The following is a 14,452-nucleotide window of genomic DNA, read 5'->3' as shown; positions in this document are numbered from 1 at the left end:
CATTATTCCTGTGCTTGTAGAGCACAGTCTATATCAGCTCCACAACCAGCAGGCATGTTTATGTGTAAAGTACATGTTTTATAAATCTCTATGAAATATCGCCATCAATGAAGATACATAAAACTCACAATATGTCATGTTATTAATATAACAATGGTTAATGTATATCATTAATTCAAAGAGTACTTAAGGTTAATCATTGAACAAAAAATCTAAATGCCTGCAAGTCTTACAGCTTGACTGTGACCAAAAAACAAATATTGATTTTCACATATTTAACAATAATCTAAAAATTTACTTTATCAATGATGACTTGTGAAGCTGAGTGGAACATTCCTAATAAATCATCAATTTAAACGTATCTTAATAAATCATTCTAGAGGAAAAGAAAATCATCTTTTAACCTCAATACAAATATCATTTAAAATTGTCGTATAAAAATGTAAAAACGAAGCATTAGGCCGTTTATTAATTCACAAAACTTTGTTATTATTCTAGATCCCATGATGTAATGTTTGTAAGTTATCTTAAATTTACAATGTAATGTGATTTTTATTATAAATATTTATTTATATATATACACATCACTTTTATAAAAGTTTATACACATTTATTTTGCATATTTTTTCTTAAAGAGGGCCTCAATTTTTATACATAATCAAGATTCACTCTCCTGCTCCTTATTTATCAAAGAGAGATCATAGGAGGAAATTAACTTATTATTTTAAATACTCCATGAACACAAGTTCCATGGGTATCTCAAATTCCACATATCTATTACTAAACTAATTTTCTCACCTTTTCCCAAATTTACACACTTTTTATTCTCTAATTTGATGAATAAAAAGGCCATTCACTAAAGCACTGCTTTCCCATTCCCTCTGACAGTACGTCACTTCAGGCTTTCAAGATTTGTCATGTAACCACTCTCCTAGAATCTATATTTATTTACCCTCCTTCTTACATAATAACCCTTCACTCAGTTTCTCCTCACGTCAGTCCCTCCATTCATCAGCTAATTAACTTTACCCAAGCTTCAAGATTCAACTCATGTGTCTGCAAGTCCACATTAACTGCCCTCAAAGAACATCTTATAGTGACCTGAACTGTGTGTTTTCTTGTCTGCCTTCTCAGTTAAGCCAGTGAGATACTCAAAGGCAAGAATTCTACCTTGTTTTTGAATCTCTGGAATCTAACTCAGTTCCTAGTACATAGTTGTAGTTACTATATTTATATTAAATAATATAGATGTATAGATGCAGGTGACATTTAATTTATAGTTATTCTTTTGTATTTGACCCTAAGCAAAATATTTTTTCCTCTAGAGAAGTCTAGAAGTATTTCTTTTCAGAATACATTCTTACGTCACACTCTAAGCTAACTCAATGGGATGATCTGATCTGTACAAAATAAAAACACATTCTAATTATTAATATTAAAAACATTCACACGACAGAATGGATTTCAGCAACTTTGTCAAACAGTCTTGAGCAACCTAAGCACTTGTGCTGCTACATTTTAGGGGTTAATTTTATAGACTATGAATTTTGGACCATGAATGGTATATATGTGCTTTCCAATTAGAAGCAATAAGAATGAATCATTTCATTTTAACTTCTTTCAAATATCAGGAAGACTGTGTAACTTCTGTTTTAATTGACACTCTGTCGTATTTTTCTCTTCATTTTCAACTCATTACATCAGAATTGTCTGTCAATTCTCTATGTTTAGTCATGTAACTTACAAGTAATATTTTAAACTACATTTCCAAACATATATATACATATCAGTACACACATAACTTATGCATATTCATTAGTACTTTTAGAGATGGACTTTCATGTAGCATGACCATAAATTTTACTGCATATTTGTAGCAGTAAATACAGGATGCAAATATTGAGTTCAATTAAATCCCTCCCTTTCTAGTGTAGAAAACAACTTACAGATGAGAGAAAATGGCTTTTAAAAAGGTGTTTTGTGTTCTTCAGTGTCAAAAAACAAAATTATAACAAATTTAGTTTAAAGATCTCGTTGGCTTATATTTGCAATTCTAGAATTGGGTAACACCTAATTCTATAGAATAGAATGAGTGTTCCAACGAACTGAGCACAGGAGTTTGACTTTACAAGCAGAAGAAGGCTAAAGAAAGCAGAAATAAGGAATGAAAGGTGGATTGGTCATTTCAAAGTTACTTTTCTCACAGGGTCAAAATAGAGGGGACTTCCTTATCACGCTAGCTCCGGTGAACTGGGCCCAGTCAGATTGGTTGCTGCAAATCTCCTTTTTTTTTGTTTGTTTGTTTTTTAACTGAACCATTTCAAGTTCAGTTTGACTACATGGCACTTAGCACAGTGACTCCATTCTGGTTTGGTCTGGCCTGTTGCGGCCTAGTGCAAAAGTTCTGTCTAAAATAATGACTGCTCATAATTTTTGTTTAACATCGGTTAGTTGGTTTTTAAATATTAATTTGTATATTTAAAAAATATCCTTAAAGCATTATAATTTTCCATGCGATAGAAAAAAAATATATTTTAACAAAATATATTTACAGAAGTGTTTTACTTATACTAATAAAATTATAAATATTTTCTATATGAGGGCAAGAATATTTCAATGAAATATTAATGTTTCTATTCACTCAGAAATGACTTTAAAAATTTTGATATTTCTGCCAATATTAATTTTTAAAGAAATATGTACATTAGTCAAGAAAGGAAAAACATTTTAAGGCTACATCATAGAACCTGTCATTTACTGACCTTTCATTTCTAACTCATTTTATAGTAGGAGGAATATTAAAGTTATTTAATGAGATAACATTATAAGTTCCCCAGGAATAAACATTCACTCATTTTCTGTGTCTCATGCTCTCTTTTGTCATTTCAGTCTGTGTTTTTCCCTTTCTCTGTCCCTCTCTCTTTCACTTTTAACACACGTAAGCATAAAAGATTTGTTTGAGATTTCCAGAAATAATGAAGTGAACGTTTCACTTATTAATGGTCCACTGGAATATGTATATTTTTCAAATACTCTAAAACTTATTTCTGGTTATTATGGTAACAGAATTAAGTTGCACTGGGTTTATAAAGATTAATTCAAATTATTTTTTTGTAACTATCCCACTTACCCACATGGAATGTCTTCCCAAAACAGTGTAAATTCAGCTTCTATACAATATCTCAAAACTCTCACCGAATTTCTTGAAACAGGTGCATTTCCTAGTTTAACTAAATTTTATAATGTATTGTTGAAATAAAGTACATAATATATTAGATTGGAGGATATTATTATAATTAATTTTACTTTAAATTAAAATGTTGAGAGCCACATTAAATTCATGAAACATCAAAATCTACAGAGAAAAACATGAAATAACCTTTCCCCCATTTTGTAATATATGTAATAGAATGAAACTTTGGGGACTATAAATAATTCATGCATGGAGTTTTAAAAGATATTACACCAGCAATAATAATAATATCAATGATACCAAGGTATGTATAAATACAGTTTGGGTATTAATAAATAAGCTGAAAGTTATTAAAAATTGGTTTTCTAGACCATAAATATTGTTTCAAAAACAATGGTAACCTCACAAATCAGAAAACTCAGCCAGATTTTATTGAGGAAATTTTGAATCCATCTAATCTTGTAACTTTAAGAATAATATAGTATGTAACTGTGTACATGCAAGTATAAATATGAATTGAATAGAATAATCAGAGGCAAGTATGCTTCTTTCTGTCTCTAAATGCTTAAATCAGAATGCAGTCCTTTCTTAAGGCAAGCTCTTGAAATTATTTGTTCTAAACAAGAAGGAGGAAAAAGAGAATTGATGACGTATGGTAAAGTCATTTTGGATCCTTCAGCCTTGTGTTGCTTTAATACAAAGAGATATGAATATGTATAATTAAAGTGAGCATTCACCATGCGTGGATATGCTGAAAATATTTATGATTCTCATACTGATTTCCTCTAAGTATCAAAAATATCATTTTATCATCTATAACATATATATATATACTACTTATAGCCATAGATTTATTTATTTTATATACTTGATCTGTTTCTAACCCATATAGCCACATTGTATATAAGTGACGGTATTTTTTAATAATAAAGTATAAGATTGGAATGAAAAGTAATATTTACATACTGAAGTTAAGAATTCTGATTTATGACACTTTCCAAGATTCTGGAATCACTAGTATAATTTTCTTTTCTTTTAAAAAAGGTTTTCCTGTTGTGCTTTGTACCTAGTAACAATTAGGTACAAATGAAAATTTACTGCCTTTTCTGTATCTATTTTATCTTAACACAAGTAAGCCTCTGAATCTTAGATGAAATTTTCTGGATTTGTTTTTGGTAATATTAAGCATCACAATTTCCCCACCTGCTCTTTTGTTGTGGTGGTGGTAAGAACAATGAACATAAGATCTACATTCTTAAAAGCTTTTTAAATGTACGAAACAGTATCGTTAACTATAGGAACAGTGTTGTGCCGTGGATCTCTAGAACTTATTCATCTTGCATAACTGAAACTTGGTGGAATGTTATAGTGGTGATTATAGAGCAAATATGATAAAAAAGAAGCGTCTGACAGAGGGCTGCTAAACCCAAATAATAGGCCCGCTTTCAAATTTAGCTATTGCAGATACATAGGAAACTCTCTAGATGAATCAATGCTCTAAAGGCCAACATTGCAAATTCATCATCATTCATTTTCTTCATAAATCATTTGAACTTTTAATTTCAAAAAAATTCATAAATTGATGCAAATAAATTCAGGACCCGAGCATGATTTCATTGCAAAATGTTTATGCTTATTCATTCTTCACATGGAACACTGTGGAACTGATAGGTAAATAGTACAATACACAGTACAAAAATTTCCCCAGAGCGAAGTCCTTCCTGACACTCCTCATTTTCTCACTTCTCCCCATTGAAATGGTGACTTGTGATGTGGAAGCCTCACAGCTGCTCCTCATCACAGCCTTCCTGGGTGAAAAGTCAGTGCCACGCAGGACCTTGCATTTTGGCTCTTGCTGAGTCTCTTCGATTTACTTGTCCTCTATCACAGCTGTTTTCCTCTGTACCTTATGTCTGCCATGCTATAGGCAGGTCTCCCAATTGTCCACTGGCTAGTTTCAGATTGGATGCAGAAAAACTCTGCTTACTACTTGTTAGAAAATTGTGACTATTCTGCCAGAACAGTGCAGGCAGAGGAGGTAGGGAAATCGAGGAGTGGCACTCTGATCTAAAACACACCTATACTACTTTTAATAAAGAAAAAAATATAATTAAATTAGTAATAACATGTGAATAGTAAATTGCATTTACATATGCATTTTCTTTATGTGTATATAAAGAGCCCAGCAAACCACGTGGTGTTAACTCCACTCTAAAGTTATGGAAACCGAGGGTCCGAATCACTAGATAAATCCCAAGCATATTATTCAATGAATGAATGCAGTAAGGAATGAATGAGTTTCTAGGGAAAACTGCATGGATTGAATGGATCAAGAAATTGAGATAAAGAGAGGTCAAATTTTCCAATTAGCCATCAATTTACAGACAGTAAGCTGGTCTGACAGTCACATGGGGTTTATGTTTGGGGGTAGGATGCTGCTGAAGAACCAATGATGACAATTTTTAAAGAAAACAAGAATGAATAAGAGATGAAACATCATCATGGAATAGAAGAACAATGGTGAGTCAACTGAATGGTTAGGCTTTCACCAGAAACAGCTAGCTCTGTGGGAAATGTTGCAGCTACTGCTGTGTTTTACAAAGTTTTCTTAAGTTGCAGTGCCAATGTTTGAAAATCTGGGAGGGAGAATCAAATGGCTACAGGAATATAGCTGGAAAAGAAGCTGACTTAAGAAGAATTTAAAACCATAAATTTTAAAGAATAATTACTAAAGTAATTTAAACAATGATTTAAGACTTTTCTCTTAAAAAAAAAAAAAAAGAAATTTAGGTTTTATATGCAAGTGCTACCAGTTTTCAAAGAACTTCAATAACTATACAAGTTCTTCCACACAAATAGTAAAAGGGGGACTACTCTGCAACATGTTTCATGAGGCAGTATGATTTTAATTTTAAAAAGTAGATAAAAGTGGTCTGAGGAAGAAAAATAGGTCAATTTGTTCATAAATGTCGATGCAAAGTTTCTAAACAAAATATTAGTAAAGAGATTCAATTATCTTAAAAATATTAATACACAAGAATCAATTCGGGTGCATGAAAGGATTGCAAGCATGGTTTAATAATGCAGAAATATATAAATGTTTATTCTCACACTAACCAATAGACCTTGTCAAATCTCAAAAATGCAGAAAAACTTAATATTTATGTATAATAAAAATTTTTGTTATGATAGGAGTAGAAGGAAAACTTGTTAACCTCATAAAAAATCTCCATCAAAAAAAAAAAAAAAGGAAAGTAAAAAGAAAGAAAAATAAAATCTCAATAGCAGATATCCTAAATGGGCGGATTCCAAAAGTAATTCTTAGCTTCAGGAAGAAGATCTGGATATTCACTATGAATACTCCTATTCAACAATATGTTGGAATTCTGTCAAGGAAAAAGAAACAGGGAAATAAATAACAATTACAAGGACTGGAGATTACTAATAATACCATTGCTATTAACAAATGCCACAATTACATACATAGAAATCCAAAAGTATCCACAAACAAAATGTAAGCAATAGAAAAACAGTGGTAATGTGATTATTTATAAAATTAATGTGTAACAGTCAAATATGTTTATATACACCAGCAACAAAAATGTTAATGTTATTAATAAACATAATTTTAAAATGTTTAAAATACCAACAAAAGCTACAAAACAACCAAGAATAAATCTAACAAAATATGTGCAATAACAAAATATGTGCAAGACCTGTTAGCAGAAAATTTAAATCTTTGTTGAAAGATTTTAAAGACTATCTAAATAAATCAAGCAATACTACATTCATGAATAAGGAAACTTGATTCATATTATACATGTGTTATTGCTTCCAAAATTAATATATAGTTTTAATGCAACTTCAGTCAAAATCATGATTGGTTTTTCTCACTATTATCTTAATTTTTATGAAATATGATGAGTTTAAATGTATATGAAAAAAAGAAATAATTAGTAAGATTCTTCATGCCCTGAGATATGGACTTACTGGAAAGCTATAGTAATTGTGAGAGTTTGGTACTAGTGCAGAGATGGACAAAGTGGTGAGTAAAACATAATAGAGAATACAAATAGAAATGTACTCATATGTGGAAGTAATATTCATTACGGACTTTGCATAGTAGAAAGTTGAATTATTCAATAAATGAAAATACGGATAAAAAATAAATAGAAAAAATAATGCTGCACTACAGCTAAAAGGAAGAATGAAAGGGAGTGAGAAAGGAAGAGAGGGAGGGCCAGAGGCCAGGATAAAGGGGAGATGGGAGAAAGTGGGGAGAGAAGAAAAGAAAGTACTTCACACCACATCAAACTAAGAATTTCTATGTCGAAAGTAAAACTGACATTTTAAGAGAGTATATGTGAGTTCTGAGCTCTGAGTAAGGAATCTTGTCTTACAGAACACTGGTTAAGGTGCTAACCACTTATCAAAGGGATGATGAAATTGAATATTAAAACTAAGTTCTTATTCATTACAATGAAAGTAAAAGAAGAAACTCTAAATTTGTAGAAGATATTTGAAAAAATTATCAAAAAAGGACTAAAAGACATGTAAAACTTTTTTTACAAACCAACAAGGTGAAAAGGAATAGATAGTAGAAACAAAAAGGATAAATAGGCATTTCATGAAAATAAGAAATAAATAAAATGAAAAAGTGTGACAAGTGTTAAAGAGAATGGATTCAATAGAGCACATCCATTGTACATTGGTGCAACTTCTTCGCAAAAAACATTGACCTTATCTGGTGAAGTTGCATATTAATATGCTTTACTCTAAAGTGGCCACTGCCCTTAAGCACTAAGATGTATGTACAGGCATACCTTGGAGATATTGTGGGTTTGGTTCCACACCACCACAATAAAGTGAATATCACAATAAAGTGAGTCACACAAATTTTTTGGTTTCCTGATACATATAAAAGTTATGTTTATACTGTTGTCTATTAAATGTGCAATAGCATTATGGTTTAAAAATGTATATACCTTAACTTAAAAATAATTCATTGCAAAAAAAATAGTAACAATCATCTGAGCTTCCAGGGAGTCATAATGTTTTCTCTTGTAGAGGGTCTAGCCTTGATGTTAATGGGAACCAAATGATCCGAGTGGTGGTTGCTGAAGGCGAAGGTGGCTCTAGTAGTTTCTTAAAATAAGACAACAATGAAATTTGACCCATTGATGGATTCTTGCTTTTATGAAAGATTTCTCTCTAGCGTGTGATGCTATTTGCTAGCATCTTACACACAGTAGAACTTCCCCAGAATTTGAGTCAGTCTTCTCAAATCCTACTGCTGCCTTATCAATTAAACTTATGTAATAATCAAAATCCTTTGTTACCATTTCAACAGTGTTCATAGCATCTTTACCAGGAGTAGATTCCATCTCAAGAAACCCCCTTTTTTTGCTTATCTCTAAAAATCAATTCCTCATCCTTTCAAATTCTATGATGAGATTTCAGCAATTCAGTCACATGCAGGCTCCACTTATAATTCTACTTCTTGCTATTTTTATGACATCTGCAGTGACTTCCTCCACTGAAGTCTTGAACCCTTTACAGTCATCCATGAGGCTTGGCATCAACTTCTTCCAACTCTTGTTATGCTGATATTTTGACCTCTGTCCATGAATTGTGAATGTTCTTAATGACACTTAGATTTTTAAATCCTTTTCAGAGGTTGTCAATTTACTTTGCCTAGATCCCCAAAATGAATCACTGTCTATGGCACCTATAGCCATATGAAATGCATTTCTTAAATAAGACTTGAAAGTTGAGTTACTCCTTGATCAATGAGCTGCAGAATGTATGCTGTGTTTGCAGGCATAAAAACAACATTAATCTTTTTGCACATCTGCCTCAGAATATTGGATGACCAGGTACATTGTCAATGAAAATAATATTTGAAAGGAGTCTTCTTTTTTTTTTTTTTTTTGAGAAGTATGTCTCAATTGTGGACTTAAAATACTCAGTAAACCATGCTGTAAAGAAATGTGCTGTCCCTCAGGCTTTGTTCTACTATTTATAGTGCACAGGTAGAGTAGCATAATTCTTCAGGGCCCTAGGATTTTCAGAATGGCAAATGAGCATTGGCTTCAACTTAAAGTCATCAGCTTCATTAGACCCTAACAAGAGAGTTAGCCTGTTCTTTGAAGCTTTGAGGCCAGGCATTGACTTCTCCTTTGTAGTTATCAAAGTCCTAGATGGCATCTTCTTCCATTAGAAGGCTACGTTGTCGGCCGGGTGCGGTGGCTCACGCCTGTAATCCCAGCACTTTGGGAGGCCGAGGTGGGCGGATCACAAGGTCAGGAGATCGAGACCATCCTGGCTAACACAGTGAAACCCCGTCTCTACTGAAAATACAAAAAAATTAGCCGGGCGCGGTGGCGGGCGCCTGTAGTCCCAGCTACTCAAGAGGCTGAGGCAGGAGAATGGCATGATCCCGGGAGGCGGAGCTTGCAGTGAGCTGAGATCGCGCCACTGCACTCCAGCCAGGGGGACAGAGCGAGACTCGGTCTCAAAAAAAAAAAAAAAAAAAAAAAAAAAAAAGGCTATGTTGTCTACATTGAAAAATTGTTGTTTAGTGTACCACCTTTATCAATAATTGTAGCTAGATCTTCTGGATAATTTGCTGCCACTTTTTCCTCAGCACTTGCTGTTTATGGAGCTTCTTTCCTTAGGCTTCAGGAACCAACATCTGCTTGCATCAAACTATTTTTCAGCTTCCTCACATCTCTCAGCCTTCATAGAATTGAATAGAGTTAGGAGCTTGCTCTGGATTTGTCTTTAGCTTAAGGGAATGTTGTGGCTCCTTCGATCTTCTGTCTAGTCCACTAAAACCTTTTCCATATCAGCAGTAAGGATCTTTCGCCTTCTTGTTTGTGTGTTCACTGGAGTAGCACTTTTAATTTCCTTCAAGAACTTTGCCTTTGCTTTTACAACTTAGCTTACTGGCACAAAAGGGCTAGCTTTTGGCCTGCCTGTGCTTTTGACATGCTTTCCTCATTCAGCTTAACAATTTCTACCTTTTGATTGAAAGAGAAATGCAACTCTTTGTTTCACTTGAACACTTAGAGGACATTGTAGCGTTGTTAATTAGCCTAATTTCAATACTGTTGTATCTAAGGGAATTGAAAGGCCTGAGGACAGGAAGAGAAACAGGAGAATGGCTGGTGGGCAGAGCAGTCAGAACACACACAATATTAGCGATTAAGTTATCTGTCTTATATGGGTGTGGTTCATGGCACCTCAAAACAATTACTATAATAACTTTCAAGGTGATCACAGATCACCATAACAGATATAATAATAATGAAAAGTTTGAAATATTGTGATAATTACAAAAATGTGACACAGACACCAAGTGAGCATGTGCTGTTGGAAAAAATGGCACTGATAGACTTGCTAGAAGCAGAGTTGCCACAAACATTCAAGTTGTAAAAACTGCGATATCTGCTAAGCTCAATAAAGTAAAGAGCAATACAATGAGGTATGCCTGTACAAGAATGCACTTTTTGCAAGAATGTAAAGCAAACCAGTTGAAATGCCCATTGACATGGATTTTAAAAGACATATAAGTGGTATTTAACACAGCAGTAGAAGTAAAAAGAACTTCAACTACATGTGGAAAAAGCTTCAGCTACAACATAAATGAATCTGAGTACCAGTACTAAGTGGGAAAAGTAGAAAGACACATATTGATTATGTCAGACACATGGTAACTCAGTATTCAGAATAGTGCTCACCTTTGTAAATTGGAAAGAGCAGTGCTATAGGGAAAGAAAAGAGAGAAATATGTAAATTATTGGAAATGTTCTACCTCCTGGAATGGGCAACTGGTACATATGTGTTTATTGTATTGTACATATATTAGTATAAGCAAAAAAATAAGTATTAGAACCGAAGAAAATATTTGCAACATGTCTCACAAAGGTTAAATATCCACAATATAATAAATGAGAAAATGCATGAAAGTTTCCTGTTCTAAATATCCATGGATATTATAATAAGATGACGGGTTTTAGTAATTTTTATACATATTCTATTATGTTTATGCAGTGTTGGTATTACCTTGACAAAACTTTTTTAAATGATGCAAATTTAAATGCAAAGATTGCTATAATATGCAAAGAGTTTGTAAAGTATTATTAGAAGACAACTCGCCCAGCGCAGTGGCTCACACCTGTAATCCCAGCATTTTGGGAGGCTGAGGAGAATGGATCACCTGAGGTCAACAGTTTGAGACCAGCCTGGCCAGCGTAATGAAACCCTGTCTCTACTGAAAATACAAAAATTAGCCAGACGTGGTGGCGGGCACCTGTAATCCCAGCTTACTTGGGAGGCTGAGACAGGAGAATCACTTGAACCCAGGAGAAGGAGGTTGCAGTGAGTCGAGATTACACCATTGCACTCCATACTGGGCAACAAAAGCAAAACTCCATCTTAAAAAATAAAAATAAAAAATAAAAAGACAATTCAATAGAAAGAAAGGTGCATCTTTGAATGTTCTTTGCATAGGAGAGGTTACACATCTCCAGGAGATGTATAAAAATATGTTCAACTCACTAGTAAACAGGGAAGTGTGATTTTACAACAAATACAAAGACATTGGTTTTCACTCATTATTACAGAAATATCATAAAGTTGTTCATATGTAGTGTTTTGTGGTTGCAAGGAAATGGACCCTTGCATATTTGACAGTGGGAGCCATTCAGAGGGATATAATGATGTAATGGAATATTTTTCTCTAGAGTAGCCTTCAAAACACATGTGCATGTTTACACAAATGTTCTTCAAATAATGTTAAATACGACACTTTTTTGTAATAATGAGACATTAGAAAAAGCTTAAAAATTCATAAAAAAGAAATCATTTATTTTATCTTGTAGTATGTGCACTTATTATAAAACATGATGCAGTGCTTAAAAATAATAATCTGACAGAATACCACACATGACATCTGCATATGTTATATACTGATACACAAAGTTCTCTAAGACATATTTGAAGTTAAAATAAAACCACACAAGTTAATGAACAGTATGTATAGCACAATTTTATTTGTGTTGAACATATATGTGTGATAAAGACATGTATGAAAATTTATATATATAAGTACGTAGAAAAATTCCTTGGATAATTGCATATTATATCACTAACAGTTGTTATCTTTGAGACAAGGGAGGTGAAGGGACACATACCAAAATTTCTGTCCTGTTTCAAATTTTTGTTGCAATAAAGTAGACTATGACTGTATAGCTGGCTGCATTACCTGCCTTTGCGGCTTTTCCCAAGGTAGGTTGCATTATTAAGCACACTGCATGCAGTAACAGCAGAAGCAGTGGGTATTTACGGCAGCTGACCCAGCAATTAGGCTGGAGTGTTTCTGGATAGAAAACACTGTCAACTAGGTCAAAATACAAGGTGAAGCCTGACTCCTACTTGCAGATTCTCAGTCAAAAGAAAAATTGGCTAGAACCCCAGTTGCAGTCTGAGCAATTTCTCCCAGTAATGGAGAAAGTACAAAATTGTTAAAGACATATTTACTGACATAACTGTCACATTTATATATTCACTCAAAAGATAATTTTGGATTGAAGAAATTTATTAAGTGAAATAATGTTGTATATGACATTCTGGGTTATGTGAACTGCAAATCACATCTAGGAGAATATCTTAATGAAAATTATTATAATTTGCTAATTTTATTCTTAAAATTTTAGAGTCTATTAAAGAAAAATAGAGTATATTCATTATGGAATCTAGAATATATAATTACAAAATATTTTTAAATTATAGAATCTTGAATATATAATTATAAAATAGGATTAAAGCTATGTAAGTTATGACTGAGATATTTTAAGTTTTTATAAAATAAAAATGTATTTCATCAGGTAAAATACTAATGATACAAAACTGAAAATATCTTATTTTTAAACTATTAATCATGAGCCATAACATGCTTATTTTTCAGGTTAAACTTTTTCCGTGATGTTCCTGACTTCAGAGTGTTAGCCTGTGGTGGAGATGGAACCGTGGGCTGGGTTTTGGATTGCATAGGTAATGCAGACACATACTTAACATGACTGGGGAGAGAGCAATAGCTTTCAATCCTGTTTCATCTGTGTATCTATTGCTTGTATCATTATCTTTGGAAGCAGTGATATAATTGGACATCTGGAAGTTTGTACCCTATTTACTGGTTTAACATATTATTCTATAGTTCAAAAATTTAACTGGCAAAATAGTTTACAAGTATCTAGAAGTCCTTCCTTTCTAATCCACTTCTTACAGTGTTTACCAAATTTTCAGAGTTGTTTTCAAATGCGGCTCTAGGAAATCAGATTGTTTGTGTGCCCCAGACAAGGAGCTGAAGGAGCAGTCTTAGTATTTGTGATAAAGTCTGTGCCAAATTGATGTTCTTACATTATTAAAACATGGACCCTCAAAACCTTACCCTCTGTATACATTCATATCGTTATCCACCATCATCATCATCATAGCTAATTTTTATTCATCATGTTGTCTTGTTTATTCCTCACAACTCTATGACACAGATAGTATTAATAATCCCATGTAGAGATAGGGAACCTAAAACTTGGTAAAAGTAAATAACTACAATAAAGTCTTATAGTTGTGAACTGAGAGAGCTGAGATTAGAACCCACAGTTAAACCTTATTCTATATTGCCTCTCTATTTAAATTGAAAAAACTCGATTTTTATAAGCAAACAACACAGGAACATCACTGAGGATATAAGGTAAGTATGCAGCACAAGAAAAACTATAAATTCAGGAAAATTATTTGGTTTTTCAGATATAGTCAGTTATCAGAACTGGTTACTAGCTAGAAAAAGAGATCATGAATAGACCTTTATGAGGAAATAAATCCAAAACAAATATTGACTCTCTTTGGTCTCATTTCAGTTACTGCATTGATCAATTCTTTGTTTAAAACAGGCCCTTTCATAGAATGAATTGATTCAAAAGAAGTTTTACCTTCTGTATAAATTGAAACAGACACCTATTTAGTCAATGCAGATAACATTCTGTCTTTGCATACACTAAAAATATGCAAATTAAAAATAAATACATGTCGGCAACACTTTTGATAAGGATTTAACAGCTTTAATCTATTAATATTTGATTTAAAAAACAACAGTGAAAATTCTGATCTGACCTTCCATTAAACAATGTAAATCGTATTTATATGTTTAATCTGAGAAGACAACCAGAATTCAAGAATTACAAAAGTTAATGAATT

General features: G+C 32.8%; 1 protein-coding gene across 19 annotated transcripts in view; it reads left to right on the top strand.

The window, feature by feature from the left end:
• Positions 1-14,452, top strand: part of DGKB (diacylglycerol kinase beta) — an 832,080-nt gene that overhangs the window by 376,315 nt on the left and 441,313 nt on the right. For all 19 annotated transcript variants that reach the window (XM_030932056.1, XM_030932048.1, XM_030932051.1 and 16 more), the window contains one exon: positions 13,164-13,249. In XM_030932056.1, coding sequence (XP_030787916.1) covers positions 13,164-13,249 — 86 coding nt within the window. The remainder of the gene's footprint in view (positions 1-13,163; positions 13,250-14,452) is intronic.

Source organism: Rhinopithecus roxellana, chromosome 6 (assembly GCF_007565055.1).
Source record: "Rhinopithecus roxellana isolate Shanxi Qingling chromosome 6, ASM756505v1, whole genome shotgun sequence".
NCBI classification, from domain to species: Eukaryota; Metazoa; Chordata; class Mammalia; order Primates; family Cercopithecidae; genus Rhinopithecus; species Rhinopithecus roxellana.
The sequence above is the reverse complement of the archived record's forward strand: the minus strand, read 5'-3'. Positions and strand labels throughout refer to the sequence as shown.